We start from the raw sequence: 26,971 nt of genomic DNA, 5'->3' as shown, positions 1-26,971 counted from the left end.
GAGATTACACTGCCCACTCTATCTAGGGTGGACGCTGTGATGCCCTTTTTTCTGCCTAACTCTGACAGTGAGGGAAACAAAAAAAAATAATAACCTCTGCTCCCATCTAGGGAAACAAATCCCTGGGTGTAGAAGTATTTTCTTTTCCTTCCCACTTTGGGAGTTAGCTTTACAAAAGCAAAAACGTTGTGAAGGTTTGGTGGAAGGCAGTCAAAACAAATGGCAGCCACACAGCAAACTTTTTGTACCTTGACAGGAACCACCATAACTGAGGTTCCTGTCAAGGTAGAGTGCTCTAAGTTTGGCAGATGGTAATCTGTAAGGATGGCAGACCTAATATACTCCCCCACTCTGAGAGAATGGGCTATGTCCGTCAAACTTTTAATCTGGCCTGAAATATACTTTGTGACTGCTTACACTACTGCCTCATGATTTATCTGACCCTCTCTCAAAATCAACCACCCACAGTCCTTTTGTTAGTCCATTGATGTAACTTTAAACACTTCAATAACGTCTACTTTTCAATACCTTCAATAAACTTCATACCCAGCACAAGTACTGTCATTCAATCTCACCTTGTCAGTATGAACATGATCCATCACTGCCTAATCAACATTCTTGCTATAAGCAATTGTGATTATGCGCTCTGGACAGCAAAAAAAATGTGTGAGTTAAACTCTAACCTCAAATCAGATTCCACCTCCCTCAACCACCTGCGGGTCCAAAAATTGCTAAAATATCTTTGCTAATGGCACACAATTGTGGGCCTATTATCTCCTGTATTCTTCCATTTGGTTCCCAACTATGAGTGCACAGAATTTCTGATGCACTATACAGAAGATAGATTATGATTTTGACCAGTATCTCTCTCTGCATCTAAATCCACATATTATGAGGTTTTGTCTCTGGAACTGAGAATAACCATCCATATCTGCAATTACCAGGTTAAAATCCATATGGTTATCTCCAAATCTGGAGATTATTCTGCTCCTATTTGCCACCTACTACAAGCAGTTGGTAAATGGAAGAGGGTGGTCAATTAAGGCCATGGGACAGAGGTACAGGCTTGGGAGGGGTCCCAAATCTAGCTGGGCTGGGCATTATTGCATACTCCTCCATCCTATGGGCCTGGTTTTCCTGTCCCCTAGACCATTACTGCATGAACACTGGGCCACTTGTGATCAGGTGGCAAGGTATCCAATCTGAGGATGGATATTTCTAAGCCTGACTTGTAATCATTCCCTTGGACAGAGTGTGTCAGGCTCAGTCTTTATCTATGAGGTCCTTTGGTGTGCCTGCAGGGGAACCTGAAAACCCTCCTCATCACCTCTTGAGAAAGGCATTGTTGACAACCCACCCTGCTTCGTAATTTAGGGCAAAAAGAGGGCAGGTCAACATCTGTGAACATTTTCTGCTTGGATCTTGCCAAAGGCTAGTTTCAGGACCCTCGACTCAGGCACATTGATGCTCAGTAATTTATAATCCTGTACCTAAAACCCTTCATTACAACCTCAATCTCTGTCCTCTACTCTCCAAGGTGCCTCTGCTCTATCAACCAATAGCACTGCTCCCCCACTTCCCTGCCCAAGCATCTACCGCACAATGCAGCATCTACCTAATGTTCATTAATGGCAGATTTACTACAATATACACAGCAGGTATCACTTTCCTCCTCAAGTACCATTAGTTGATGTCCTAGTTATTAGATAAACCTACTGCTCTTCTTCCTCCAATCTCATGGTAGACAAACTTAATCCAAATACTGATGTCCTACATCTTCCTAATACCTATATAAAACAGGAGGCAAGGTGACTAGCATACACAAATGCCCCTAGCCATGCTCCCCACCTAAAAATCACTGGCGCTCACCTTCACTTTTGTATTTACCTGCCAGTTCCCCCCCATTTGTTCCAGAACTACTGGCCTCTTACTAATATACCGACCAGAATACATACAGCAGATTTTGCTGACTAGGTCCTTGAATTCATCACCTCAATGCTGGTGGCTATCTTACTGGGAGCTTCCTTGGAATCACAAGCAAAAAAGTAATGAAAGTGAAATCCTCCACCAGCTTAAAATCCTTAGATATGGCTTAGATCATCTCATCCTTCTGGACGCCATAATTGCAACCTAGATACTATTGTCTGCCCCCACACCATTCCAGTTTGATTGAAAGGACTACATGGCCATACCAAAACCAAGCTATCATAGCCCACACCTAAAATATCTCATGAGAAGGGGTGGGTGAATGTTTCGCTCGGAAAGCAAAACAGAAAACAATGTCCCCTCTTTTTCTTTCATCTACGGACTGGAATTAGAGTTACTCTGCAGGTGAAAGATGAAAAAACACAATACCAAAACAGTTTATTTTTGGAGGACTGTCAGGGGCCTGGCAATGTATTTCCCTTTCACTCAGGACTCTCGCAGAACTCTTAGAAGCAATTTCCCCAACAGACGGTTTTCGTGAGGCGTGTGCCAGTAAAATAGTTATGCGGCATGAACCCCTAACAGTTCTGGACAGCAAAGATATTCTTTGTTTTTCACAGTGCTCTCATGTGCATACGCATCCCTCTGCTTTTTTTTAAATGTGGCAAGTAGATGAGAAGGCTTTGACTTTCAAAGCAGCTGATGAACAGAGAAAGAGTTGTGTATTCTGACATTCGTGTATACTGTGTGTATAGAGCAAGTGATAAATCCTTCTCCTACCTCACATCCAAGACCTGGAAGGAATTCCCCCTTCACATCCGACAAAGCCCGACACTGCACCAGTTCGGAAAGGACCTCAAGACTTGACTCTTCGAATGACCTCAACGGAGCGGTGCACACCCCCTCCCCCAACACCTTGAGACCCTCACAGGTGAGTAGTGCGTGCCACAAACCTTGATTGATTGATTGTTGCCGTGGTTATGCCTTTGGTAGCTAGCTACAAAGGTGTACAGCTGCTTCCGCTTTCCCCAGTCAGCTTAACATGACTGTTGTTAAGGGTGCAGTTGTGCGGTTAATCAGTGGTGGCTGTAATTAGCACTCAACTTGTGCGTTTAGTTTCACTGCGTGGTCGCGACTCTCCGAGCCGGGTCAGCCTCTTTAATATATATACGCGCATGGTGTCATGCGTCATCTCCAGGCGTGGGTAGACTGAACCACTACCCCGCCGGAGGACATTACTTTCCTTCCAACCTTTATTAAACAATAAACAAAACATCAACATATTGATCTGTTACCAGTTCCAGGCGGGCCGTCTGCTCTCAGCTCATACCTAGTCACAGGTCACAGTCCGCTGCGAGTCTTTGGTTTTTCACACCATGAATTCCACCAGACGGGAAGAGGGAGCCGGAATGCTCCTCAGGCCGTATCTGGAATGCTTTCCCCGTGAGGATTATCGGGATGGGGCCACTTCCTACAAGACCCGGCCCTCCGGGGTTCTCACAGGTGAGTCGGACAGTCCTCTGTCTGGAGTTCTGAGCGGTGATGGTGTTCCTTGGTCAGACCTGTCCGGATCATCCATGGGGATAGTTCCTTGGTCATTTTCTATCTCCTCCACCACTCTCCGTTAACTTGGACCAGCTTCCGTACTATCCGGTCCTGAAAGGTTGGGAGTTCCAGCATGAACCTTTTTGAAGAACGATATGTTCCGTGTTGATGAGGCGGTGGAGGGTGGCCTCCATGTGGGATGCTCTGGCCTTCAATAGTTCTTTTGACAGTCCCAAGGTGAGGATGTCAGCCAAGGATTTGCCAGACTCCTGGAGGATGTTCTCTCTGAGCTTAGATGAGTAGCACCCTTGTATTATCTGGCCCCTGATCTCCTCTTGTTTGTCCTGGAAACCGCACGCGCTAACAAGTTCCTTCAAACGCCCATGGAAAGTGTCCAAGGACTCTTCTGCTTCCTGTTTGGCCTGGCGAAAAATGAATCTTTCATAGTCTCTGTTCGCCATCGGCTCAAAGTGCGCATTAAGAGCTTTGAGCAGCGTCACATTCTGGGGGTAGCCTCCGCCAGCGTTTTGTAGATGCTGTGTATGTCCTTGCCCCCTAGGTGGAGGAGCAGTGCCCTGCGCCTGTCGCGAGCTATACCTGCCCCTTCAAAATAGATTTGGAGAGGATCAGTCCAGTCTCTCCATCGAGGGGCAAGGGAGGAGGGGGCACCGTCCACGATGAAGGGCTCTATGGCAGGGATCAATGCCATTCTGACTCAGTTGTGGTCACACCTCGCAGCACTTGCACTGCCTTTCTTTTGGGCTGGGGTGGTAGCCTCCTGGCCGAGATTGACTGTGGCGCAGTTAGGCCTTGTCGCCGCATGTCGTGGGCACTTAGCTTGTCTTCTACTCTGACCTCCAACAGGGGTGCTGGGGTCAACCACATGTGTGGACTCAGGCTGAGGTGGGCTGAGGGGGGCCGAGGGTAGACCACTTGCCCCACCCACAGGTACCCACGATGGCTGCAGGACCGTCACTGGTGGCAGCAGGCTGGTCTTATCTGTGGCTGCAAGCCTGCAAAAAGTGGCAGCAGGCTTGCATTGTCTGGCTGGCTCCTCACCTGGCTGCAGGGCCTTGATGATAGGCCGCAGGCTGGCTCACAGTGTGGCTGCAGGGCCTTATCTTATGGCTCAGGCCAGCTGATCAAGAGAGGTAATGGGTGCCGTGGCGCGGGTAATCAGTGCGCGCTGCGGCAGCTGTAATTAGGACTCAACTCATGTGTTTAGTTTCACTGCATGGTCGCGGATCTCTGAGCTGGGCCACGCCTCTTTATTTTATGTCCGTGCCAGCACTAGTGCGTCACCTCCGGGCGTGGGTAGACTGAACCGCTACCCCGCCGGAGGTCATTACAACTGTGTCAAAGGCTAGCACCTCTACGCATATGGGCTGGTAGTCGCTCTGAGTCTCAGTGACTGCTCCTGGCCCCGTTCATGGCCTCACTCCTCAGTTCCTTACAGCTGCACCTATACTGGCCTTGTTGTCAAAGAGCCCCACCAGCTGTGGGGAATAAAGAGCAGAGGGTGCCTTGTCTAGAGTTAATGGATCCACCAGTTTACCAGATACCCCATTTTTCAAACCTGTGCCTTCATTGAATGAAATGTATTCTAAGAGTTTTGGTCCAGGTTCACTTCTTTTTTTTTTGTCCTCATTTTCCACCATGGTTTCAAAGATGACAGGTACCAATGGACTCAGATACTGCCTCAGTATACCACTGGTAGAGCTTACGCGATCTTCCTGTACCAACACCCTTCAGCCATTCAGGACCCATACATTGAATCCAATAAAAACGTGGAAAGTGCTGCCATCGTAGCTAGGGAGCCGACCCTGAGCCAAGCACGTACTGAGGGTGAAAACCACAGCAGCTTAATCATTGGACCGGGGAAAAAAAAAGAAAAAAAAACCCTGATTAGGTAATTCCATTTAAGCATGTGCCAAAAAGCCCTTTTATTCCGGTTCCCGGTTCTGACCAAGTCAAGTTTGGATACTTGTAGAACTGACGCTCTCCAATCTGAGAATGTAGGTGGATGGTGATCTTTCCACTTTTTGCAGATTTCTCTCCTAGCCAATAAAATTGAGTAAAAGAGTAGATTTTTCGCAGGACTCTGCACTTCATCCATTACTCCCATAATTGCTAGAGGAAGATCGATCGAGATTTGCTGGCCCAGAGATGATGTAAGTACTTTACTAATGGCGTCCCAGAAAGCACTGATAGAGGGGCATTCAAAGAACATACGGGCATCATTGGCATTTACTAAGCTGCACCTAGCACATGCCACAGAGGAACCTTGAACAAATTTTGCCAACCTATTTGGAGAATAGTATGCTCTGTGAAGCGTGTACAGATGATTCCTGCGCAACCATGCAGGTTTCACAATATCCCATAAGACCCCGAATGAGAAGGACCATAAATCTACCATATTGCCACAGGCTAAAGAGGAGCCCCACAACAGCTAGGGTAGTTGGAATTCCCCTTCAGACTCCTCTAGTATCAGATTGTACCACAGCGATATTTCTTTTTTGCCTGGTGGTTTGTCCAAAAGTAAAGTTTCCAGTTGGTTGCCACCCCCAATTGGAGATCCCCTTCGACCTAAAGCCTGCATAGAATGGGACTGTGCCCAACTGGCTATGTATTTAAATTTAGAGAGATTATATCCTGTTTTATCTTTTAGGGTTTCCCAAGGTAATAAATTACCCTCAACAAAGATGTGTCCCCATGTCTCAAGCCCACCATCTCGAAGAGTGCAGCTAAACTATCTTCCAGCCAGCCAGGGTTCCCCGGGGAACCCCATAATGGGGTTCTACTAGAAAAATATCCCAGTTTTGTCAGATTCCTCACCTTGCACCATATTCTTGCCATCCACTGTAGAACCTTCAATTTGATTTTTTTAAAGAACTTTGGGTCTCCGAACTTAAATAGAAAACCTGACTGTGCTGCTGCTTCCCCCCTAAGCATGGCTGAAAACATATAGCCAACCCCTTGACCTGTCGGCATCTTTAATAACATTCGAGCATAGCTCAGTTGGAACACCCACGCATATGTTTGCAAATCAGGGGCTGCTAACCCCCCTTTTCCCTCCTGCGCCGAAGCTTTTTCCAGGCAATCCTTGGGATATGGTTTGCCCAAATGAAAGACGTTATATCTCCCTGTAACTTAGAAATACCTACAGAATCAAAAAAAGAGGAATGGTATTAAAAAAAAAAGATACCTTCGGCAAAATAGTCATTTTAACCAAATTAACCCGACCCAGCAAAGATAGTGGAAGATACGTCCAAGACTGCATGAGTAAACGGCATTCCCTAGCAACGACTGAAAAATTGATTGTAGCTAGTTTGTTAATATCTTTAATAATGTTTAGGCCCAAATATCTCAGACTAGATGAGAGTTGAAACCCCATCTCGCAATCTCCATCATTCCAGACCATTACCTTGGTCTTTGAGGCATTAACTTCGTAACCAGATACTTCCCCGAACTCTAAGGCCAGTTTAATGACTGCTGGAAAAGCTGAGCGTATATCTGTGGAGAATATCAAAATATCGTCAGCATAGAGTGCTATTTTCCTTTTCCACCCCTCAAAAACAAATGGTTTAATAGATTCCTCACCCCTCAACAACTGGGCAAAGGGCTCTATATAGAGGTCAGACAAAAGGGGGGAAAGAGGGCAGCCCTGGCGTGTTCCCCTTGTGATGGGGACGGGGTCAGCTAGTTCACCATTCACTAACACCCTGGCTGATGGATTCGAGTAAAGAAGACTAATGGCTCGGCAAAAGCTGTCTCCAATATTGAACTTAGCCAAGACCCCCGACAGATATGACCAATTCACCCTGTGGAAGGCCTTGGTAGCATACAGCGTCAGAACTGCCAATGGAAGAGAATGTATTGTCTCCATATCTATGGCTCCTACCAAGTCATAGGTCAGTTCATACAGTTGCCGATCTTTCACAAATCCTTTCTGGTCCCGATGTAAGATGTCTGGTGCCACTATACTAAGTCTCTTTGCTAGAACTGTGGAAAAGATCTTATAATCCACGTTCAGAATGGATATAGGCCTATAAGACCCGCAGGAGGTTGTAGACTTCCCTGGTTTTAAGATTAGTGTAATGGAAGCACTATCCCAAGACACAGGGGGAGATATTTCATCCTGCAATATCTGGTTAAATAACATTGTAAGAAAGCGGACAGTTACCTGTTCCAGGGCCCTATAAATTTCAATTGGTAGACCGTCTGGACCGGCTGCTTTCCCCTTCTTGCCGTGTAGAATAGCAGCTCTAACCTCCTCATCTGTGATGTTTTTATCCAGGGAAGCCAGTTGCTCCTCAGATAGTTTTGGAAGGGTTATCTTTCTTAACCAACTCTCCATTTTTTCTTTGTCCAGGATTTTATCTTCCTGATAGATTGCCTGGAAGAAATCTCTAAAGATTCTCCTAATATCAGAATCTGATGTATAAGATATATTCTCATGGACCACTGAGTTGATGTTATTACGGCACAAGTCCGTCTTTGCTTTCCAGGCCAAAAGTTTTCCAGCTCCCTCCCCAAACTCAAAATGAGCCAACTTGCTAGCATCCCATTTCTCTTGCAGACGTTGATTAAGCACTGATCCCATTTGGCCTTTTAAGGTTACAAGATTATTACTAAGTATTTGTGTTGGTATACCTGGAGGAGCTTGGTCAATCTCAATTTGGGTTTTCAATATATCAGCCTCTAAGCTAGCTATTTCTTCTCTATACCTCTTCTTATGGAAATAAACTTTACAAGTAATATTTCCGCGTAAAAAGGCCTTATAGGAATCCCATACGATCCCCAAAGTGGCTGATCTCACATTACGCTGCAAGAAATGTTGGTATTCCACATTTAAAAAAGATATATCCTCTGCTGTTGATAAAAACGAACGATCAAAAGACCAAGCTCTAGAGACCATTGGGAACCCCTCAAGATCTATAAATACTGCGGAGTGGTCTGATAGATGGGATGGAAGATAGCGGATAGCTTTTACACATGCTACCAGCCTATGATTAACTAGAATAAAATCTATCCTTGACTGGTGATGGTATTTATGGTTTCGGTACGAAACCCCCTGTGTCTTTCCGACCTTATCCCTCCAAACATCCACTAAGCCATATTGTTTCATAGCTCTAAGAAGAAACTCTCGGGTTTTAGAGAGGGCAAGGGGTCGGCTGTTTGGAGGCTTGTCTAGAACCGAATCCAAAACTATATTGAAGTCCCCAGCCAGGATTACTGGTTCCGGGAAGGACAAAAGATGTGACAATATAGTTTTTAAGACAGAGGGATCGTCTATGTTAGGGCCATAGTAGCCTAGAATCGTAGTTTGTACTCCAGCAACTATTACTGTTGCGATGATCCATCTGCCACTAGGGTCCACAATTTTCGATATTAAGTTTACCTTGAGAGGTCTTTTAAAAAAGATTGTTACGCCTCTGGGGTTAGTTGATTGCATAGTTGAAATGGAGAGATCAATCCATCCATTTTTCTTCACCAATAATAGTATTTCAGCCTCCGTTAGATGTGTCTCCTGGAGAATGATGACCCCTGCATCAGAATCTCGTAAATATTGCATGATCTTATCTGCCCTAGGTCTGGTGCGGAGGCCATTCACGTTCCAAGAGATGATCTTTACACTATTTATTGAAGACAGACTGAACCACCCCCAACACAAACCCATTAGCCGGGTGCTCAACTCTCAGACCTAGTCGTAAGACATCTTTGCCACCATTTGTAAATCTGGACCAAAATGACCATTTTGTAAGCAGAAAATTAGGTTTTTCTTGTTACTCCCCCCCAGCACCCCTCCCCCCTGTACCCAACCCAACCCCCCCCCCCCCCACAGGAAACCCTTGCCCTATCTATCCGGAACAAGTCCAGAAGATAGTTCCCCACCCCAACAACTCCCCCAAAAATTTTAAGTGAGGACAACTGCAAACAAAGAAGATTGTACTTATTTCTTAAATTTTTTTCCGTTTTCTCCCTTTTAAATTTTTTTTTTCCCATTTCTTCCCTTCTGTCCCTTCTTTTTTTTTCTCCCGCTATTCCTAATTCTACATTAAGTACCTCTTACCCCCCTTTTTTTTCTTCCATTCCATTTTTATCTAATTCAAATGCCCCCCAAGTAAGAAGGAGTATTATAATAGCAGAGAGACCGAAAGGAAAAGGAAAGCCCAAATACATCCTAAAACGGCAATTACATCAGCCTCAGCCCAGAGAACCCAGAGAACCCCTAGCTCCTACCTTTGATCCTATGATGTGTAATAACCTATCCGCCTCTTGCACAGACCTGATATTAAACATTTTGTTGTTATGCATAATTCTCAGTGTGGCAGGAAACTTAAGTTGGGCAGAGGCACCTGCATCTCTAAATGCCTCAAGACGCCTGCCAAGCTCCCACTGCTTGTCTAGGGTAGCCCTAGATAGGTCCGATCTAATTTGAAAATTGAACCCTTTCCCTGCCAAAGTCTTTTGTTTTAGGGCTAGGTTTAGAATACTTTCTTTGAGAGTGTAGGTATGAAATTTCACCAAGATTTTTCGAGGCTTTTCTCTTTGAGGGTTTTTCCTAAAAGGATCTCTATGCACGCGTTGGATGTCCTTATACAGGTCTTCAGTAGACACCTCCAAACTAAATGATTCCTTTAGAAGAGAAACAATATATTGTTTAATATCGGAACTCTCACTTCCCTCTGGGACATTCAAGATGCGGAGATTGCTTCGCCTAGAGTTATTCTCCAGCGTCTCTAGCCTCTTGGCCATTAAAAGATCTTCTTTCCTTAACTTGAAGATATCACATTTGGCCTGATCAAAATGTAAAGATAATCCTGCGACCGTCTCTTCAAGCGCTGATGTTCTGGCATATAAACCATCGATTTTATTGTCTAGAGATTCACAATAGTTCCTTATCTCTAATTGGTTCGCTTTGGAGGCTTCAAACCCATTCTTTATATCGGCTGACAAAGCCAAAAACATAGAATGCAATGAGGTGGTCATCTGTTTCTTTCCGCTGGGATAGTTCTTGTGAGGAGTCTAAATTTTGTTGAGACTCTATTACCGTAACCTCCGATTGAGCACAAATGCCTTCTGGTAGTATAAGGTGCGGAGGTATGGGATCAGAGAAATCAGCTGACTCCATGTTGTCCACTGCTTGAAGAGGCAGCCCTCTCGCTACATCTGTAAAAAGAGTCTCAGCATCGACTTCAACGATAGAAGAAGAAGGTAAACCCCCTGCACTAGCCCTGTTCGCCCCAGCTGCATCTAACTCTTGACACCCTGAAGCATCGGACTGTGCCATATCCCCCTCCTCAGAGAGGTGCAAAATTTGTGGGATAGCTTTAAAGTAGGAGCGCAAAGATAGGGTTATTTTGGAGCCAGTGCCAACAATTGAGGTATGACCCCTTATTGTTTGGGTTTTGGATCGCTTAGTTTTAATTTCTGTGCTCAGATATGAGGAGGTCTTCTTTGCTTTTATTGCCCCAATATCCGGGCTAGTAAATGCGCTTGACTTTAATGGAAGAGGCTTAAAAAGTAAGCTGGGAAATGGTACCGGACTCGCGATGAAATCACTAGCACAGATGTTATTATCAGCGCTTTTAAACTCTGTGCCCTTTTTTTTTTTACCTCTTTTACCTTTTTTTTTGTTGAAGCTGGTACTGGTACAACTTTTAAGGGGTTTTTAACAGCCACAGCACCTTCCACTTTCTCGGAGCTGCCCTTACCCACTGGATTACCAACCGGCTCGCCTTGGCTTTCCTGCTGTTCCTCCAAGCTCTACTGCGAGTCAACACCAATCTCCGCTGCTTTCCCCAAGCCAATTTTTCCAACACAGCTGCCCGCCCCGCGAGAAGCGTGCAGAAGGCTCCGGAGCTGCCGCCCCCTCCTTAGCTCCAGGGCAGCCCGGGACCAACTCAGCAGACCTGGCCGAACCAAAGGTGAGCCCGCAGCGTCTCCCGCAGTCAACAGCCACGCTCCAACTGACCCCCACGAGCCAAAAGGGAGGAGGGGAAAACACTCCTCCACACACATAGAAGGTACAGGCTGCCAAGACGCCGAAACGGCGAAACGCCGAGATGACAGGCTGCTGAAAATGCTAAAATGCCCACAAGCGCCGGTAAGCCTCGGCCTCGGAAGAACCAAACGCTACACTAGATCGGACCGGGAGAAAAACAATTACCGGGCTGTCTTCCCCACTTCTTTCTGATCAAATCGAGATTAGGATGTGCTAATTTCAAGTCCTCAAAAACACAACATTCCTATTAAAGTTGGGAGCACAGAGCCAGAGCACCACGGCAGCTCAGCTTGCTGCCGCCATGTTTCCCCGATCTCGAGTGGCCACGTGGTCCAGGTTCACTTCTATTGAAATACACAAAATAGCACACCTGAAACCAATTATTCACACAGTTAAAGCCGAGAGGAGCAAATGGGTTCCCAGCTAACTTGGAATTTTCGTTTAAACCCAGAGTTCTCTTTGCAGGACTAGGAAGAAATAATCAGAGAACATGCAAAGACCAAAGTTCCTTGTCTTGTAAGCTCCAGAAACATATCTTACCTGCCCTATTATCCAATGTGAGCACCTTGATAAAGTATTTGCTTTTGTTGGGCACAGCCTCTAGCCACCAACATCCTGCAATAATTACTATGGAAACTCACAGCAACTATTAGACACTTTCCAATTTACTATATTTGTTGTCAATTCTGTAAAGGATAGCAATAAATCACCTACAAGATTATATCAAACATAAATAGCCACTCTATGATTTCTAAGTAAGTTTCTGCCCAATCATGGGAAGGAATTACCTCTGTATAACTGAGAGAAGCTCTTAGAGGAGCAGGCCCCTGTGCCAGCTACCCCTCGCTGCCCAAGTTCTGCGATTCAGTTGCTGCTCGCTTTCCCCCTCTTTCCATTAAAATTCTTAGGCTTTTGGCACTTTAAACTTCATGTCTATTATTATTCTCTGCCATTACTCTCTTTAAACTTTGTGCCTGTTATTCTTTGCCTTTTGTCCATTGTAATTAGTGGCTGTTATTTTTGTGACTTGTGCTGTTGTTATTTTTTGCCTGTTGCTTTTGTTATTTGTGCCCAGTGGTGCCCGCCGCTCACCCTCCCGCTTTCCCGCTCGCCCGCCTCTCAGCACCCAGACCCCTTCCAGGATCTACTTGGAGCGAGGAACTGTGCGGTAGGTGGAAAAGTGAATGGATACAGCCTCCCTTCACATTTGACACATACCCCCAGCTTCCTCATCACATTCTAAATCTTCTAATCTAGTTTTAAGCAGAGCGCCCTTCGAACAAAAATACTGTCCCATTGTTTGAGAGGCCATTAATGTGCCACCAACGTGTCCTCTGTAAAGTGCTCTGCTGCTCTTTTGAGCTCGGTTGGAATTATGTGACGTGCCTAACATAAAAGGAAAAGAACCTATGTGTTAAAAAGACCCTCCAAGCTATTTAACAAGCGCTAGAGCCTGTGAATGGCAGCTTACACCCGATCAGGGTATGAGACATTGAACCGCCTGAGCTAGCTCATTGGAAGGGTTTGAAGCCTGGAACCAGCAGCTAACACATTTTGTGACATGGGATCAAGGGGCATATGTATGAAAATCCGTTTTTGCGATTCTCAAATAGAGATTTTTTGAGAATTGCTATTTGAGAATTGCAAACCGGGATGTATTTAAAAATTCATTTTTTTTTGCGAATTCTTAGTATTCCTTGATTGCGATTAGCAAATTGCGAAATCGCAATTAAGGAATACCTTCCCATTCATTCCTATGGGACAAGAGGATCATAGGAATGAATAGGAAGTCATTCTCAATTTGCGATTCGCAATTTGAGAATCGCAAATTGAGAATAATTTCAAGGGTGGAAGGGTGTCATAAGGGCACCCTGATGCACCCCTGAAATGAACATGTGTGCGCATATGGCGCACATACATGCCCTCATGTGTGCGCCACAGGGCACCTTGAAAAATGCCAAAAAGTGCTTTTTTGAAAGAAATCGCAAATTACCACCAACTTAAAGTTGGTGGTAATTTGCGATTTCTTAAGGAGAAATCGCACAACTTGGGTGCTTGTTACATAGCATTTTAGGAATCGCAATTTGTGATTCCTTAAATGCTTGTGCAAAATTAAGGAATCGCAAAATTTGCAATTCCTTAATATTGCGATGCGATTTTGCTCATACATCTCGTTTTGCAAATTTTTAGTCGCAAACGCTGTTTTTGGGGATTCACAGCGTTTGCAACTAAAAATTTGTTTCATACATATGCCCCTAACTCTTTATCTACTCCCGATTTTCTTGAGGACTTTTACGCAACATACATACACCTCACTCAGGCCTCGTATAGATTTGAAGGGCTTTGAGAATGTTATGGATTTTCATATTGGTAATTCCCTCCAGGGATTTGCTTCTGTGAAATCCCACATCCCCAATCTGGTTGACACAAAGCTAAACCAACAGACCAGCCGCCAGGGGGAGCACAAACCTCGAAGATGGTCGCTGTGTACGGGGTGTCGTGGAAGATCGGAGCGTTGTCGTTACAGTTCAGCACAGCGATGGGAACAGGTATCGGAAACCCAGGAGGCTATAAGAAGAGCAGTAAACAAGTTGCACACGTACTTAGAGAGAAAAGCAAATCGCCACATCTCATTGGTTGATTAGCTTCTTGCGTGACCACCAATAGGGCGAGCGTAATAAAGTAAGCGCACCGTGCGTGGTACGTGATATATGTATAATACAGTGCATTTGAGTTTCCTTTGTCAGGCATGAGTAGTTCTTCCAGGCAGGGACAGACTAAACAGTAATTCAACCCAGAGAACACCACACAGTCTGGAAAGCATGACAAGCTTTGGAGGCTGAATACGATCGTTTAAAACAAATGTTAGTCTTTAATATTGTTGCAAAACTACTGTGATGTTCAGAACATCTTGGGAAATAATATAGCAGGTAGGAATATTATTTTTGGGAATGTAATTAATAATATTAGAGTAGCTAAAACATCGCTGTATAAAATACGGCTTGGGGGTTTAAATGTTCTTTTAGTTTAAGTGTTATCATTTTATGTAATTTTAATTTTTGTTTCTGTCACTTAGGGCTGGGAATTGTAAATGTGATTTTTCTAAAGTTCTGAACTTTTTGTACAGCCGGTCGGCTTGGATTGGGAAGAGTGAGCAACATTCCTCTAAAATTCAACATTTTCCCTACTGTCACTCAGTTTGGAGTGGGAATAGTAAATGTGATTCCCTCCAAAGCTCAACAATTTCCCTACTGTTGTTCGGGTTGGAGTAAGAATAGTTAGTCTGACCCCTCGAAAGCCCAGCTCTTTCCTTAATGTTGCTCAGGGTGGAGTCAGAATATTAGATATGGCCCCTATTATTATTATGTTTATTGTTGTTTTTTAAAACATTTTTTATTTAATTTTGAAGAACATCTTCATTTGCATTTTATATTTTTATTTCCCATATTTCATTTTTTGTGTGTATTTTCTGTGTCTAATAGGTGGGATTGTAAATATTTTCCCCCTTTCATCCAAGTTGTACATATTATTTTTTATATTTGTTGGATTTTTATTTAAAGTAGTATTTGTAATAAAATTTGTTTTTGATTAGAATTACGTTCATTATTATTTATTTTTGTATATTATACATTTTTAAAAATAAATTTGTATATAAAATATTTATTCTTATTTTACATATTTCTTTTTTAGTTTCATTGTTTGACAAATGCCATTCTTAGTAGTGTATTGTTTATTTTTAAGTATAATGGTTTCATAAATATATTGTATAATTAATTTGTATAATATATATATTTTATTGTGTAATTGTTATTGAATTATCTGTATATTAAATATGTTACTTGTTAGAATAATACTTTTGGTATCTATTTATTATAAGTTTGAATTTCTTTTAGTCACACATTTTTTGTATGTTAAGTTTTTAATTTTTTTTTTAATATTTCCTTTATTTTACATATTTTTAATGTAATAATTTTTTTAAGTTCCTATTCGTCAATAGAATGTTAAATATTTCTTAAATTATATCTATGTAATGACGATATTTTATCCACCATATGTGTTGGTCGATATTGTTTGTACTTTACATAGTTAGTATGTAAATGTGATATTTTTGTCCTTGATTTTTCCAGCGCAATATTTTTGCATTGCAATATTTTTGACCTCAATATTTTGTCATAGAAGTAGGACTGCTTCCCTATTGGTTTCACATTTCTCGTAATATGCATTTATAAAGGTCAACATGTTTCGGAAGTAGAGTTTTGCATAATACCTTTGTGATGAAGATCACCCGTTCTATTTATTTAAACAAATGCTGGCCTCTCATAGGCACCTTTGCACAGCCCATGTTCACAGTGTGTGTGACTGCTTGAGGGAAATACAATTCAGAATGCAGAAGGGCATCCAGCCAGCCGCAACCCGTGCATGTAAGAGCGGTGGGGCCGGGTGTTGGGGGGGGGGATGGTTTCGACGGACGACGATGAGGGATAATTAAATAAAGCATTCATTTTCCCTCATCATCGTCCATCGAAATTCAACCCCACCGACCCCACCTCCCAACGCTCTGACCTGCACGGGCCGCGGCTGCATCCAGCCTCGGCTTCTCGTAACTTCTGAGTCTACCCCTACTTCCCGTCCTAGTTAGGTATGGCTTGACAGTGCAGCTGCCTGCAAGACATATTGTTACCAATTGTTTAAAATATATATAATGTGGGCTTGGCACCACCCAAGCAGTATTACTCTCAGGTAACGGCTGATTGGTGTGTCATTCTGCCTCCTAGTGAATACTTATATTGCCATCTATGAGGGAGTCTCTCAAAAGTGCACTGAATCATCACACAATAAACTCCTTACCCCATAGATGCTTTGTATAAAGAGAACATGCAGATTTGCAGTTTTCCCAGCTACTGACTTTTTATAATGTTTTTTTAAATGTTTTACTCATTGCTCAAAATGCAATCCAGACCTATTGGCTTTGCTAATGCCTTCTTTTATTTAGCATTTTGGTACTTACAGGCATGCATTCATAATGGGAAAAAACTCAACAACAACTACTGATGCCTGACTCTGAAGAACTCAAGAGCTTATAAGAGTCACAAACCACATTTAAAATTATTAAATGTATTTTGCCATAATTTATTAACTTTAAGAATCCTTTTAAAATGTCAGTAGTAAGCCAAACAGGTATTTTGTTGCAGAAGCAGACTGCTGTCTCCTTGGTAAATGTTTTTTACCTGCCGCTGGTGATAGAGCCGGATCAGATATTCATATTTTGCTTCTCTGGGTCAGTGGCCACTTTCATATGTACATGTCCGAGCAAAGGGCATTCATTCCAAGAAGAACTACATAATCAGTTAGGTTCAAGGCCTTCACCTCACCCACCAAATAACCTACAACTCAATTAAAGCTGACTTAATCACCATACACACCTCCACAAATTTAATCAGATTCCTGTCTGAGGTGGATACATTACGTAACCCATATGTTTTACTGAAAGGTCCTTTAATACCATACTAATGGCATGTTGTGCAGTAAACAGGTACTAATCAACACTAACACCTGCCATCTTAACACTGTCTGGGCTCTGGAATGGGTGCTGTCAATCATTTGAAATCTCGGCCATCCTATGGAAGTATCTGGAGCCCTGGGGTGCCACTGAAGCATGCCGTTCTGCACAAACACCCCACTTAAGCGATTTGCATTTACATGTTTTGTGGGGAATTATCTCTTGCAATAATATGATCTAACTTGATTCAGAATTGGCAACAAACATAAGATCCCAATCCAAAAAAGAGACGCATCTCTGAATTAGTTCCACTGAGACCAACATACATCCACCCCCACGGTATAATACCCAATACTTAGTGGGACTTTTTTCTCCCATTTAGAGCATGCATCACCATAAATACAAATATATATATATATATATATATATATATATATATATATATATATATATATATATATATATAGAGAGAGAGAGAGAGAGAGAGAGAGAGAGACATATATATATATATATATATATATATATATATATAGATATATATAGATATATATATAGATATATAGATATATACACACACACACACAAAAGCAACGATCTCCAGACACCAAGAAGTGGAGAGCACAGACAGAAGTATATATAAATGCTTAAATGTGCAGGCCTCCCTACACTGACATATATCTCCCTCCCTCTCCCTCCCTCCATCCCTCCCTCCTCAGATATTACACTCCCAAGGTACAACTTCCTCCACCTCCCATGTATGACATCTGATCCAGGATATAACACATTTAATTTAGATATTACACCACAGTTGTTAACATGACAGCCCTGTTTCAACGGTGACACCCTCCATTATGGTTTAATATCACCCCCCATTCCCACAAATAACACTTTAATCCCCTGTATCTAATAAAACAAATTTCACTCAATTCTATCACCTTATCGGTGCCATATAAGGCCCCTTGGTGGTAGCGCATGCAATGATAGGGCCCAGGTAACATTTTATTTCCATTTCTTCTACTTACCACTATGTCTCCTTCCCGAACATAAACATCAACCGTAAACTGACGGGTCTGTAAAAATGAACACATCAGATCATCACTGTTAGTACACCATGCCTTGACTATGCCTTTACCAATCCTTATTACATTTTTCTGTTTAAAAAACGTTTTTGATCATCGGTTGCTCTTCCCTTCTAGTGGCACAGACTATGATTCCTCCAGGCCATGTGATTACTGAACCAAAATGTGGTGTGAATTGATCACAGTGAGAGATGGCCATGGCTGACCTTGGAAGGTTACATTTTTAGTAGGCTGTTTTCTAAAGCAATGAACCCCCTTCTCTGCACTTCTAGGTGCTGGTGTGTTGCTGAGTGGGGCCTTGGAGAATGGGATAGTAGTGTGGGAATGGAACGCCAAAAAAAGGGTTAAACGTTTTTATTACAAAAATCTCAAAATCAAGCATTGCAGAGTAATTATCATGAAGGCTCTCACATTTTAAGGTACAGAGTAGTCAGGAATCAGACAAAATCATAGTCCCAAATGAGCAGCAAAGTTGTAAGAAATCAGATAACAACCTTAAAAGACAGGAAAGTCTTCACAAAATCTATGTGTTGGAATTACAAGGAAATCGGACAGCATTTCTCGTAAAAAAGGAAATTCATCTGACTCACCCCCAAAAGAACAAGGATTTCATATACACACGTCTTGCATAACAAATGAGAAAAAACTTCAAGTTTCATTGTGGCATGATTAAGAGTAACACGTTTTCGACAGATCAGGGGATCACACATCACAGTTAGGTTCCTAAACACTATCCCATGTTAAAAAAACCATTGAGAATCTTCTACGCTATTGCTATCCTGAGATGTTCTTACTAATTTGAAACAATTGGAGATAAGATGCACAAACAAGCAGGATGGGAGGGGGAAGAGCAGGAGTGAGCAACAAACGGCATCCGTATTAAATAAAATGGAGTTTTCAGCAAAAATGTGGTCTAACTTAAATGTGTTAATATACACACTTCTGTACCATTCATCGTTTGCATATTGGATCCATCATAAAAATCATTCATGAACATTATTTATTCACAAACTTATAAATCTAATAAAAAGCTATACCAGTTCCACCCTCTGATTATTTTAATAATTTCTAAAACACATTATTAAAACATTATCAATCATGACCAGTTGACTTAATTTTCAGCTGCTATCTGGAATTCTCCTCTGCCATTTTTCATCTTGTTGTAGACACAATACTTGATACATTCCATTTCAAACTCCTCCTTCTTAGATCTTTTACCTCTATTTCTACATTTCCTTATTATATATTTAGAAACGTTTATCGTACCATATCAAAAGGATTTATAAATTGTGGCTTGTCACCAGCGAGGGTATCCAGGTGCTGAGGGCTGTGCTGTGGGCTGATCTTTTGAACATCCAGGTCTTGAGTCCCTTCCTGAACTCTGAAAGAGAAGGTGAGGTCGGAGGTGAAGGGGGAGGCCATTCCAGGTCTTGGCAGTGAGGTAGTAGAAGGAGCGTTCTCCACTGTTGCTTAAGAAGATGTGGGCGATGTGAGCGAGGGAGGCGGAGCACAGGTGTCTGGAGGGCTGGTGGAAGTACATGCGTCGGTTGGTGTATGGTAGTCCGTGATCGTGGAGAGCTTTGTAGGCATGAATCAGCATCTTGAATTGGCATCTCTTTTGGATGGGGAGCCGGTGAAGCTTCTTGAGGTGAGGGCGATATGGGTCCATTTGGAGAGGAAAAGGATAAGTCTGGCATCTGCGTTCTGAATGATCTGCATTCTCTCCAGGAGGTGATTGTTGATTCCAACGCAGAGTGTGTTGCCATAGTCCAGCTGGCTAGTTACTAGGGTGTGGGTGACGGTTTAACTGGTGTTGACGGGGAGCGATTTGAAGATTTTACGGAGCATGTGAAGAGTGAGGAAGCAGGCAGATGAGACTGCATTGATCCGGCTATTCATGGTGAGTTTGCTGTCAAAGGTTTGCAAGCGTGGTCAGTCGATGTGGGTGAGGGTTCTAGTTCAGAGGGCCACTAGGCGTCATTCCATGGGGAGGTGTTCCTGAAGATCAGCACCTCAGTGTTCAGTTTCAGTCAGTTGTTTCTCATCCAGTCATCATGCATATGTGGAAGATGGCTCTTGGGGGGTCTTCTGATAGTGAGAGGATGAGCTGGGTGTCGTCTGCATAGGATATGAGGTTCAGTTATGGGTTCTGATGATGTTGGCCAGAGGCGTCATGTAGGTCTTGAAAGAGCGTGGGGCTGAGGGATGAACCTTGAGCAATGCTGCAGATATTGTTATTGGGTTCCAAGGTGAATGGAGGTAGGCAGATACTCTGGGTTCTTCGGAAGAGGAAGTAGGCGATCCTTTTGAGAGCGTCACCTTGGATTCCAATGTGATGAAGACTCTTGATAAGGGTGTGATGGGATATGGTGTTGAATGCTGCAGAAAGGTCGAGGAGGATCAGAGCTGCTGCCTGTCCCCAGTCGAGGAGGGTTCTGATGTCTGTGGAAGTGATCAAGGCCGTTTTGGTGCTGAAGTACGTGCAGAAGCCAGATTGGGAGGTGTCCAGCAGGTTATTTTTCTCCAGGTATTCGATTAGTTGTTGGTTGATGACTTTCTCCAGAACTTTGGCAGGAAAAGAAAGCAGAGAGATTGGCTAATAGTTCTTGAACTCTGGGCCAGTGAATGATTTCTTGGGAAGGGTTTTAAACCCTGTCTGCTTCAATTCTTCGGGAAAGGTGGCTGTGATGATGGATGCGTTGAGGATGGAGGTGAGCTTGCAGCTGATCTTCTTGATTCTGAGATTAAAAATGTGGTGGGGACAGTGGTCCTTGGGTGGTCCAGAGTGGATGGAGTTCATGATGACTGTGATGGCTTCTATGGTTATCTGGTCCCAGGCGGTGAGACGGGGTTTGGGGTTCATATCTCTGGGAGAGATGAGGGTGTGAAAGCCGGAGGGCGGGGTTCAAAGTTTCTGTAGATGGCAGAGATCTTGCCATGGAAGAAGTCAGCCAGGGTGTTGCACAGTTCCTGGAAAGAGGTAATGGTGTTTTTGGTGGCCGATGAGTTAGAGAATTATCTGCTGAAGAGCTCTTTGCTGCAGTTGGAGCTTGCTTCCATGCTGTGGGCAAGGGCGCTCTTTTTCATTTCTTTCAAGAGTTGGTGGTATAGGTTGAGGGCTGTATTGAAGGTGGCTCTGTGGGGTCATTGCTGGTTCACCCTTTTCTTTCAACTGCTTTCAGTTGCACTGTGAGGTTTTCAGTTCCGTGGCATACCAGCTGATTTGAGTGGTGGGTCTCTTGGGTTTGGAGGGTTTGACGGGGTAACTCTGTCAGCGAAGTTGGTGATCCAGGCAGATTAGCAAAAGAAATAAGACATTTACACAAACCATTATGATTATCACAGCAAATATTAATTTTAAACTACACTCCCTCCCAAATTATCCAGCCATCCACCAACTTTACCAAACATTTCCCTAGTTCACTAAATCAAGAACCTATATCTTCCCATAACCCAGATTCTTCAACAGAATAACTAGCATGCATTATGTTAGTTATGTTAGTAATATAAGAATCTATATTTCTACTATTATCAGGCACGTATGTATAACAGCTCTTATCTGTTATTACCTTACAGACTCCTCCTGCCTTTGCCTGGAGAATATCTAATGCCAAAGGGTTCTGCATAGGCATAGCTCCAATAGCAACCATTTCTGCATTCACCAGCTTCAAAGCTCCACAAGTATCTACTGCAAGTTTATCCAATAAGGTAGACAAACATCCAATTCTAACATCATTAATGCTACACCTTCAGAAGAGAGCATACCATCATATGTATATATCTAAAAGTACTCTACCAAAACTCCTTTTCACTATTTAGGTTTACTACTTCATCTAATTCTTTAATGTGATAAACTCTAGGTAACACAAAGGCTAAATAAAAAAATCCAACCTAATTTCCTGGCAAACTGAAATAAGCAGTTTCCCATAGTCACAATAAATTCCCTGCAAGTTTGGTTCACCTCCAAACAAATAGTTTCCCACTCACTTTATACCTTCTTCCACACTCACTCTCTCCTACATATTCAGCCTTACAATTCCTCAATGGACCTCTTTGAACTATTCACAATTCCTCTCTTCGCTCCTGCTCCATCCTTAACCTATAAAGAACATTTGACAATCTAAATTCTTACTTTTCCTTTACTTGTTCATCTACAACTTTTACTTCTTCCCAATTTCTTACGATTTTAACTCCTCTATTATTATATTCTCCAATAAAGTCATTTTCTTCCTTACTCAAACAACGCACATACGGTTGATTAGTATGTTGAGTTTTGTGCTTAGGATGTGTATTTCTCAAAAACCTGTCATATTTTATACCTGAATTACCCTCTACTACATTCTCCGAAGAAACAATTAAATCAGTTAGGGTAAAGACTATCATTGTTATTAAATATAGCAAAGTACACATTAATTGTATATAGGTCATACCTTCACCAACAGAAGTAGGAAGTAATGTGCATATGTAACATTTACTAATTTTCATTATATTTACATACTCGGGAATAATTCTAATATATATGTTACCATGAAATTTCTTTATGCTCTAAAACAATGCTTTACAAACCTTTTAGAACCACAACCCATGTTTTAGTATGACAAACTGTTGCGATCCATCCTATCTTTAATGTACATGAGACTGGGAAATATTTTAGCGTAACTAAATCATTGTGTGGCATCACACTGTCATTTACAGCAGCACATTTTACACTGAAATTGCCATTAGATTTGCACAGACATACAGTTTTACTGATAAATCCATGATACAGGTTTTTACATTTAATTGTGTGGTTTCAAACAAATTAAGTCTTACAGCCTTCCTTTCATATTGCCTGTACCCCAGCAAGATTATCACATAATTCAATTTACTTTTCTTCCTCTGACTGCAAGGTGAGAAGAGTTTGTAAACACCAGTCTTTATGTTAAAAAAATAAGCAACAATTTGTCATAAGACGTAGTCTGACATTCGATTTCTGTCACGGAAGCATAGAAAATGTGACAAGATAAATATAAAATTTAAAGACATCTTGCACTTTCACAACTCTCAAAAATTGGCTTGCAACCCATCTACAGTCTGAGAAACACTGCTCTAAAATATTATGATTCAACTTATTTCTAACAGTAGTTATTCTGCATTAGAAGCATGTCCCACCGGAGATAGTAAGAACACCAACAGCCCAACAACAACTAGTAATGTTGTTGCTAATATCAGTATCCCTACAATTTTACAGCATTTGATGTACCCCATCTTCTGACTGAGACTGAATTTTTTTGTTATGAAGATTCAAAAACTAAGGGCAACAAAAAGGAATTCTTTAATGTAATAATGCATTGGTTCTTTCTTCATATTTCTTTAAAATAATATTCAAAACAAAAACTCTAAAACATCTTCTCATCTTTATGGCTTTTTGATAGCTCAGTTCATTTTAGTCTTTGGATCTTTAGAATCTCTTATCTTGTTCAACAACTGTTCTTAGTTTTATCCTACTAATCTCTTTATTTTTTTCACAGTGGTTCTTCTGTCTCTGGTTCACTTTCAGATGAATAATAATACTACTGCGACTTGTAAAGCGCATGTCTACTTTGGACGAAGTGTCCCAGCACTAAAGTCCAACTCCCGAAGGTCCAAGGCACAACTGGTGTAACAAAGAATGAGTCCGAGCTAAATAGGCAGGTTTTAGATTTTATACAGAAGAGGGATCCTGAAGGGGCCTGACAATTCAGAAGAGGCAACAAGTTCTTAAAGTTTTGGCACTATGTAACTAAATGCGAAGCCCCCAATGCTCATTCTATTTATTGTGTGAATGCTAACCAGCAACGTCCCACATGATCTAAGATTCCTGGCGGGGAGTCAAGGCTTGATGAAAGAATCAGGTTGCAAGGACCCTTATTTGCAAAAGCCCTATAGCAAATGCACAGGGCTTTAAAAAATAGTCTCTGTTTCTTGGGCTACCAGTGCAGCTTAGAGAGTGCAACCCCCATAGGAGTTTCAAACTTGTCCTGTCAATGTTCACTAAATTGTAATTTTATGGTCCTGTTTCTTCTTTTTCAGATACTTTAGCTAGATACAAATCTATTCAGGCAAGGCCTGCTTACGATTAGGAACTGTCCTTCTTCATCCTTTGGCCATATGTGAATCATTCTCACTAGTTTCAGTCTCTATCCATCGCTCATGCTTTTCTACTGGCCTACAGTTAGACCTGGGTGTAAAATTAGACTCCCCTTGCAGAGTTTAAAGAGTTTTTCAAGCACGACTTCCGAAAAACTCTGCATAGTTGCAAGGAGCAGAGATTTTCCTCTCTCACGACTTACCAATGTTAAGTTGGCGAGCGAGAAAAATCGTACGCTAGACCATCTCCTAGATAGATTTCTCAATGCGGGCGGTTGCGGCAGATCACTACCGCTCACGTTGAGAAACCTGCTGCTCACTTTAAGGAAGCTGCCGCTCGAGTAGAACATCTACTTGAGTAGCAGAAAGAAGCAACACCCTCTTACACTGTGCATGGTCCAGTTTGTGCTGATTTTACAGCACAAAACAAATTACCAGCGCTAAAATTCAGCACGGGCAGCACGACTTACCTCACCCTGCCACTTGCGAAACTCTGTGGAGCGCGGCAGAGTACAGGAGCCGATGTTTGGCCAAAATATAAATTAAAAAAAAATCAGAAGGCAGAAATATTGGAAATTAAATTCCATGATATGCAAATTTTGAGATGTTCAAATATTGTAGACAAGAACATAGGACTTGAATGCAATGGTGGTGGGACTGCCACCGACAGTAAGTTGCTGGCGGTTCCCACTGCTCAGAGAACTTCGGCCCAACCGCTGCATTACACTGCCGTCAGTCGAACCCTTGTCTGTCAGTGATCCCGATGGGGCGGTTGTCGGAATCGTTATCCTGAATTGAGGCGGTGCTGAGGGATGCACCACCATCAAGATTATGATGTCCCTTCCAGGCAGTCTTTTCATGGTGGTCCCACCGCCATGAAAAGACTGTCAGAAACGGACTTTGGGGGTCTCAAACTGGGCCACCGTCCCTTGTGGCTACTGAAAGGTGGCCCTAGGGGCACATGTAGTGCCCCAAAGCACCTAGATGCACTGTGTGCCATGCACCACATGGTGCATGGTACTCGTTGCATGGATGTGCACAAAGTGCTCCTTTACACAGTGGCTTGTGCTGTGGCCCAGGAAAAGAGCCACAGCACAAGCTGCCATGTAAAAGAGCACTTTCCGACCACCAGCATGATGGTTCAATCCTAATGCAGCGGTCGAACCAACGACTGCTTGTCAGGCGATCTCCTGACCATGGCAATAGCGATCGGTGGTCCAAATGGCCACTATTCAAATGAGGCCCATAGTTTTTTGAGGTAAGTAATACCGGTGTTTTTAATATTGTTTCCTCTAATATAGTAGTTAAAAATATTGTTTTTTTATTATTTGAATGTGTTTTAGTTGATATACTAGTGTTTTGGGTTACAATTGTTTATATAAATGTTAATAATTGTTTATAAAATATAGCTTGTAATTTTAGGTGATTAAGATTTTTAAATTAATTTTTAATAGCAATTTATAGTTTTGCAGTGGGTTGTTAAGTTTGTAGGGAGATAGGGTGGGAAGTTAATTAGGTAATAATTATTTCTGAATTATTTAATAACATTTATTGAATTATATGATTCATATTGATTACAGGTACCGTGTTTGGACAAAATATCAATTTAAAAATATCGGAAAGCAGAAACATTTGAAAATAAATACCACGACACACAAATATCATGTTGCTCAAATATCGTTGACAAGAGTATAGGGCCTGATTACGATGGCGGTGGGACCCTTGTCTGTCAGTGATCCCGACAGGGTGGCAGTCGGAATCATTATCTCAAATGGGCAGCTAGGAATTTAGGGTCATAGGGTGGGAAAGTAATTAAGTAATAATTAATTAGCAATGTATTATTACTTGTTAATTAATCCTTTAATCAATTTTTAATTATGTAAAATATAGAGTACTGATTTATTTTATTTATATATTAGTTGTCGGATGCTAGGTTTGAAGCGATATATGGTGGGAAGTTAATTAAGTAATAATTATTTAACTATGAATTATTTTTTGTAAATTAATTATTTAATTGAATTTTTCAAAACAAAATTTTGGAATACTTATTTCATTTCCTTTTATTTTAGTTGTGGAATGATAGGTTTGTAGGTATCTAGGGTGGGAAGTTAATTAAGTAATAATTAAACATTAATCAATATTTGTTAATTAATTAGTTCATGTATTTTAAATATGTACGTTATGGAATACTTATGTTTTTTTGTTATTCTTTAGGCATTGGCTGCTAGGTTTGTAGATGTACAGGCTGGAAAGTTAGTTAATTAAACATTGAATAACAATTATTTATTCATTGATAGTTACGTTTTTGTTACTGAATAGTACTTATGTAAATTGAATAATTATTTTTAGTACTTTGACACATATATATGTGTGTGTGTGTGTGTGGGGGGGGGTTATTTACAGTTTAAGCATTTAATATTTTTTCTGCATTCATGGTGTTGTGTTCGAAGTGAAGTATTTTCCCCACTCTTGCTTAGAGTGCAGTAGGAATAGTAAAATAAACCTCTTCACAATTAACACTTTCCCTACTGTCGCGCTGTTTGGTTTGGGAATAGTAAATTTCATTCTTCAGAAATCCAACGCTTTCCTTACTGTTGCATAGACTGGAGTGGGAACAGTAAATGTTACCCCTCCAAAGTCCAACACTTGAATAAAATAGTGAATTTAACCCCACCGAAGTTCAACACTCTCCCTACTGTTGTGTTGTTTATATTGGAAATAGTAAATTTAACCCTACCGAAGTGCAACACTCTCCCTACTGTTGTGTTGTTTATATTTCAAATAGTAAATTTCACCCCTCCAAAG

The 26,971-nt window shown here is 41.9% G+C and overlaps 1 protein-coding gene across 2 annotated transcripts in view; it reads right to left on the bottom strand.

The window, feature by feature from the left end:
* CDHR2 (cadherin related family member 2) overlaps positions 1-26,971 on the bottom strand; it is a 464,115-nt gene that overhangs the window by 183,318 nt on the left and 253,826 nt on the right. For both annotated transcript variants that reach the window (XM_086931759.1, XM_086931760.1), the window contains 2 exons: positions 18,002-18,049; positions 13,949-14,047 (listed from right to left, as the gene is read on the bottom strand). In XM_086931759.1, coding sequence (XP_086787885.1) covers positions 13,949-14,047; positions 18,002-18,049 — 147 coding nt within the window. The remainder of the gene's footprint in view (positions 1-13,948; positions 14,048-18,001; positions 18,050-26,971) is intronic.

Source organism: Lissotriton vulgaris, chromosome 7 (assembly GCF_964263255.1).
Source record: "Lissotriton vulgaris chromosome 7, aLisVul1.2, whole genome shotgun sequence".
Classification (NCBI taxonomy): domain Eukaryota; kingdom Metazoa; phylum Chordata; class Amphibia; order Caudata; family Salamandridae; genus Lissotriton; species Lissotriton vulgaris.
The sequence above is the reverse complement of the archived record's forward strand: the minus strand, read 5'-3'. Positions and strand labels throughout refer to the sequence as shown.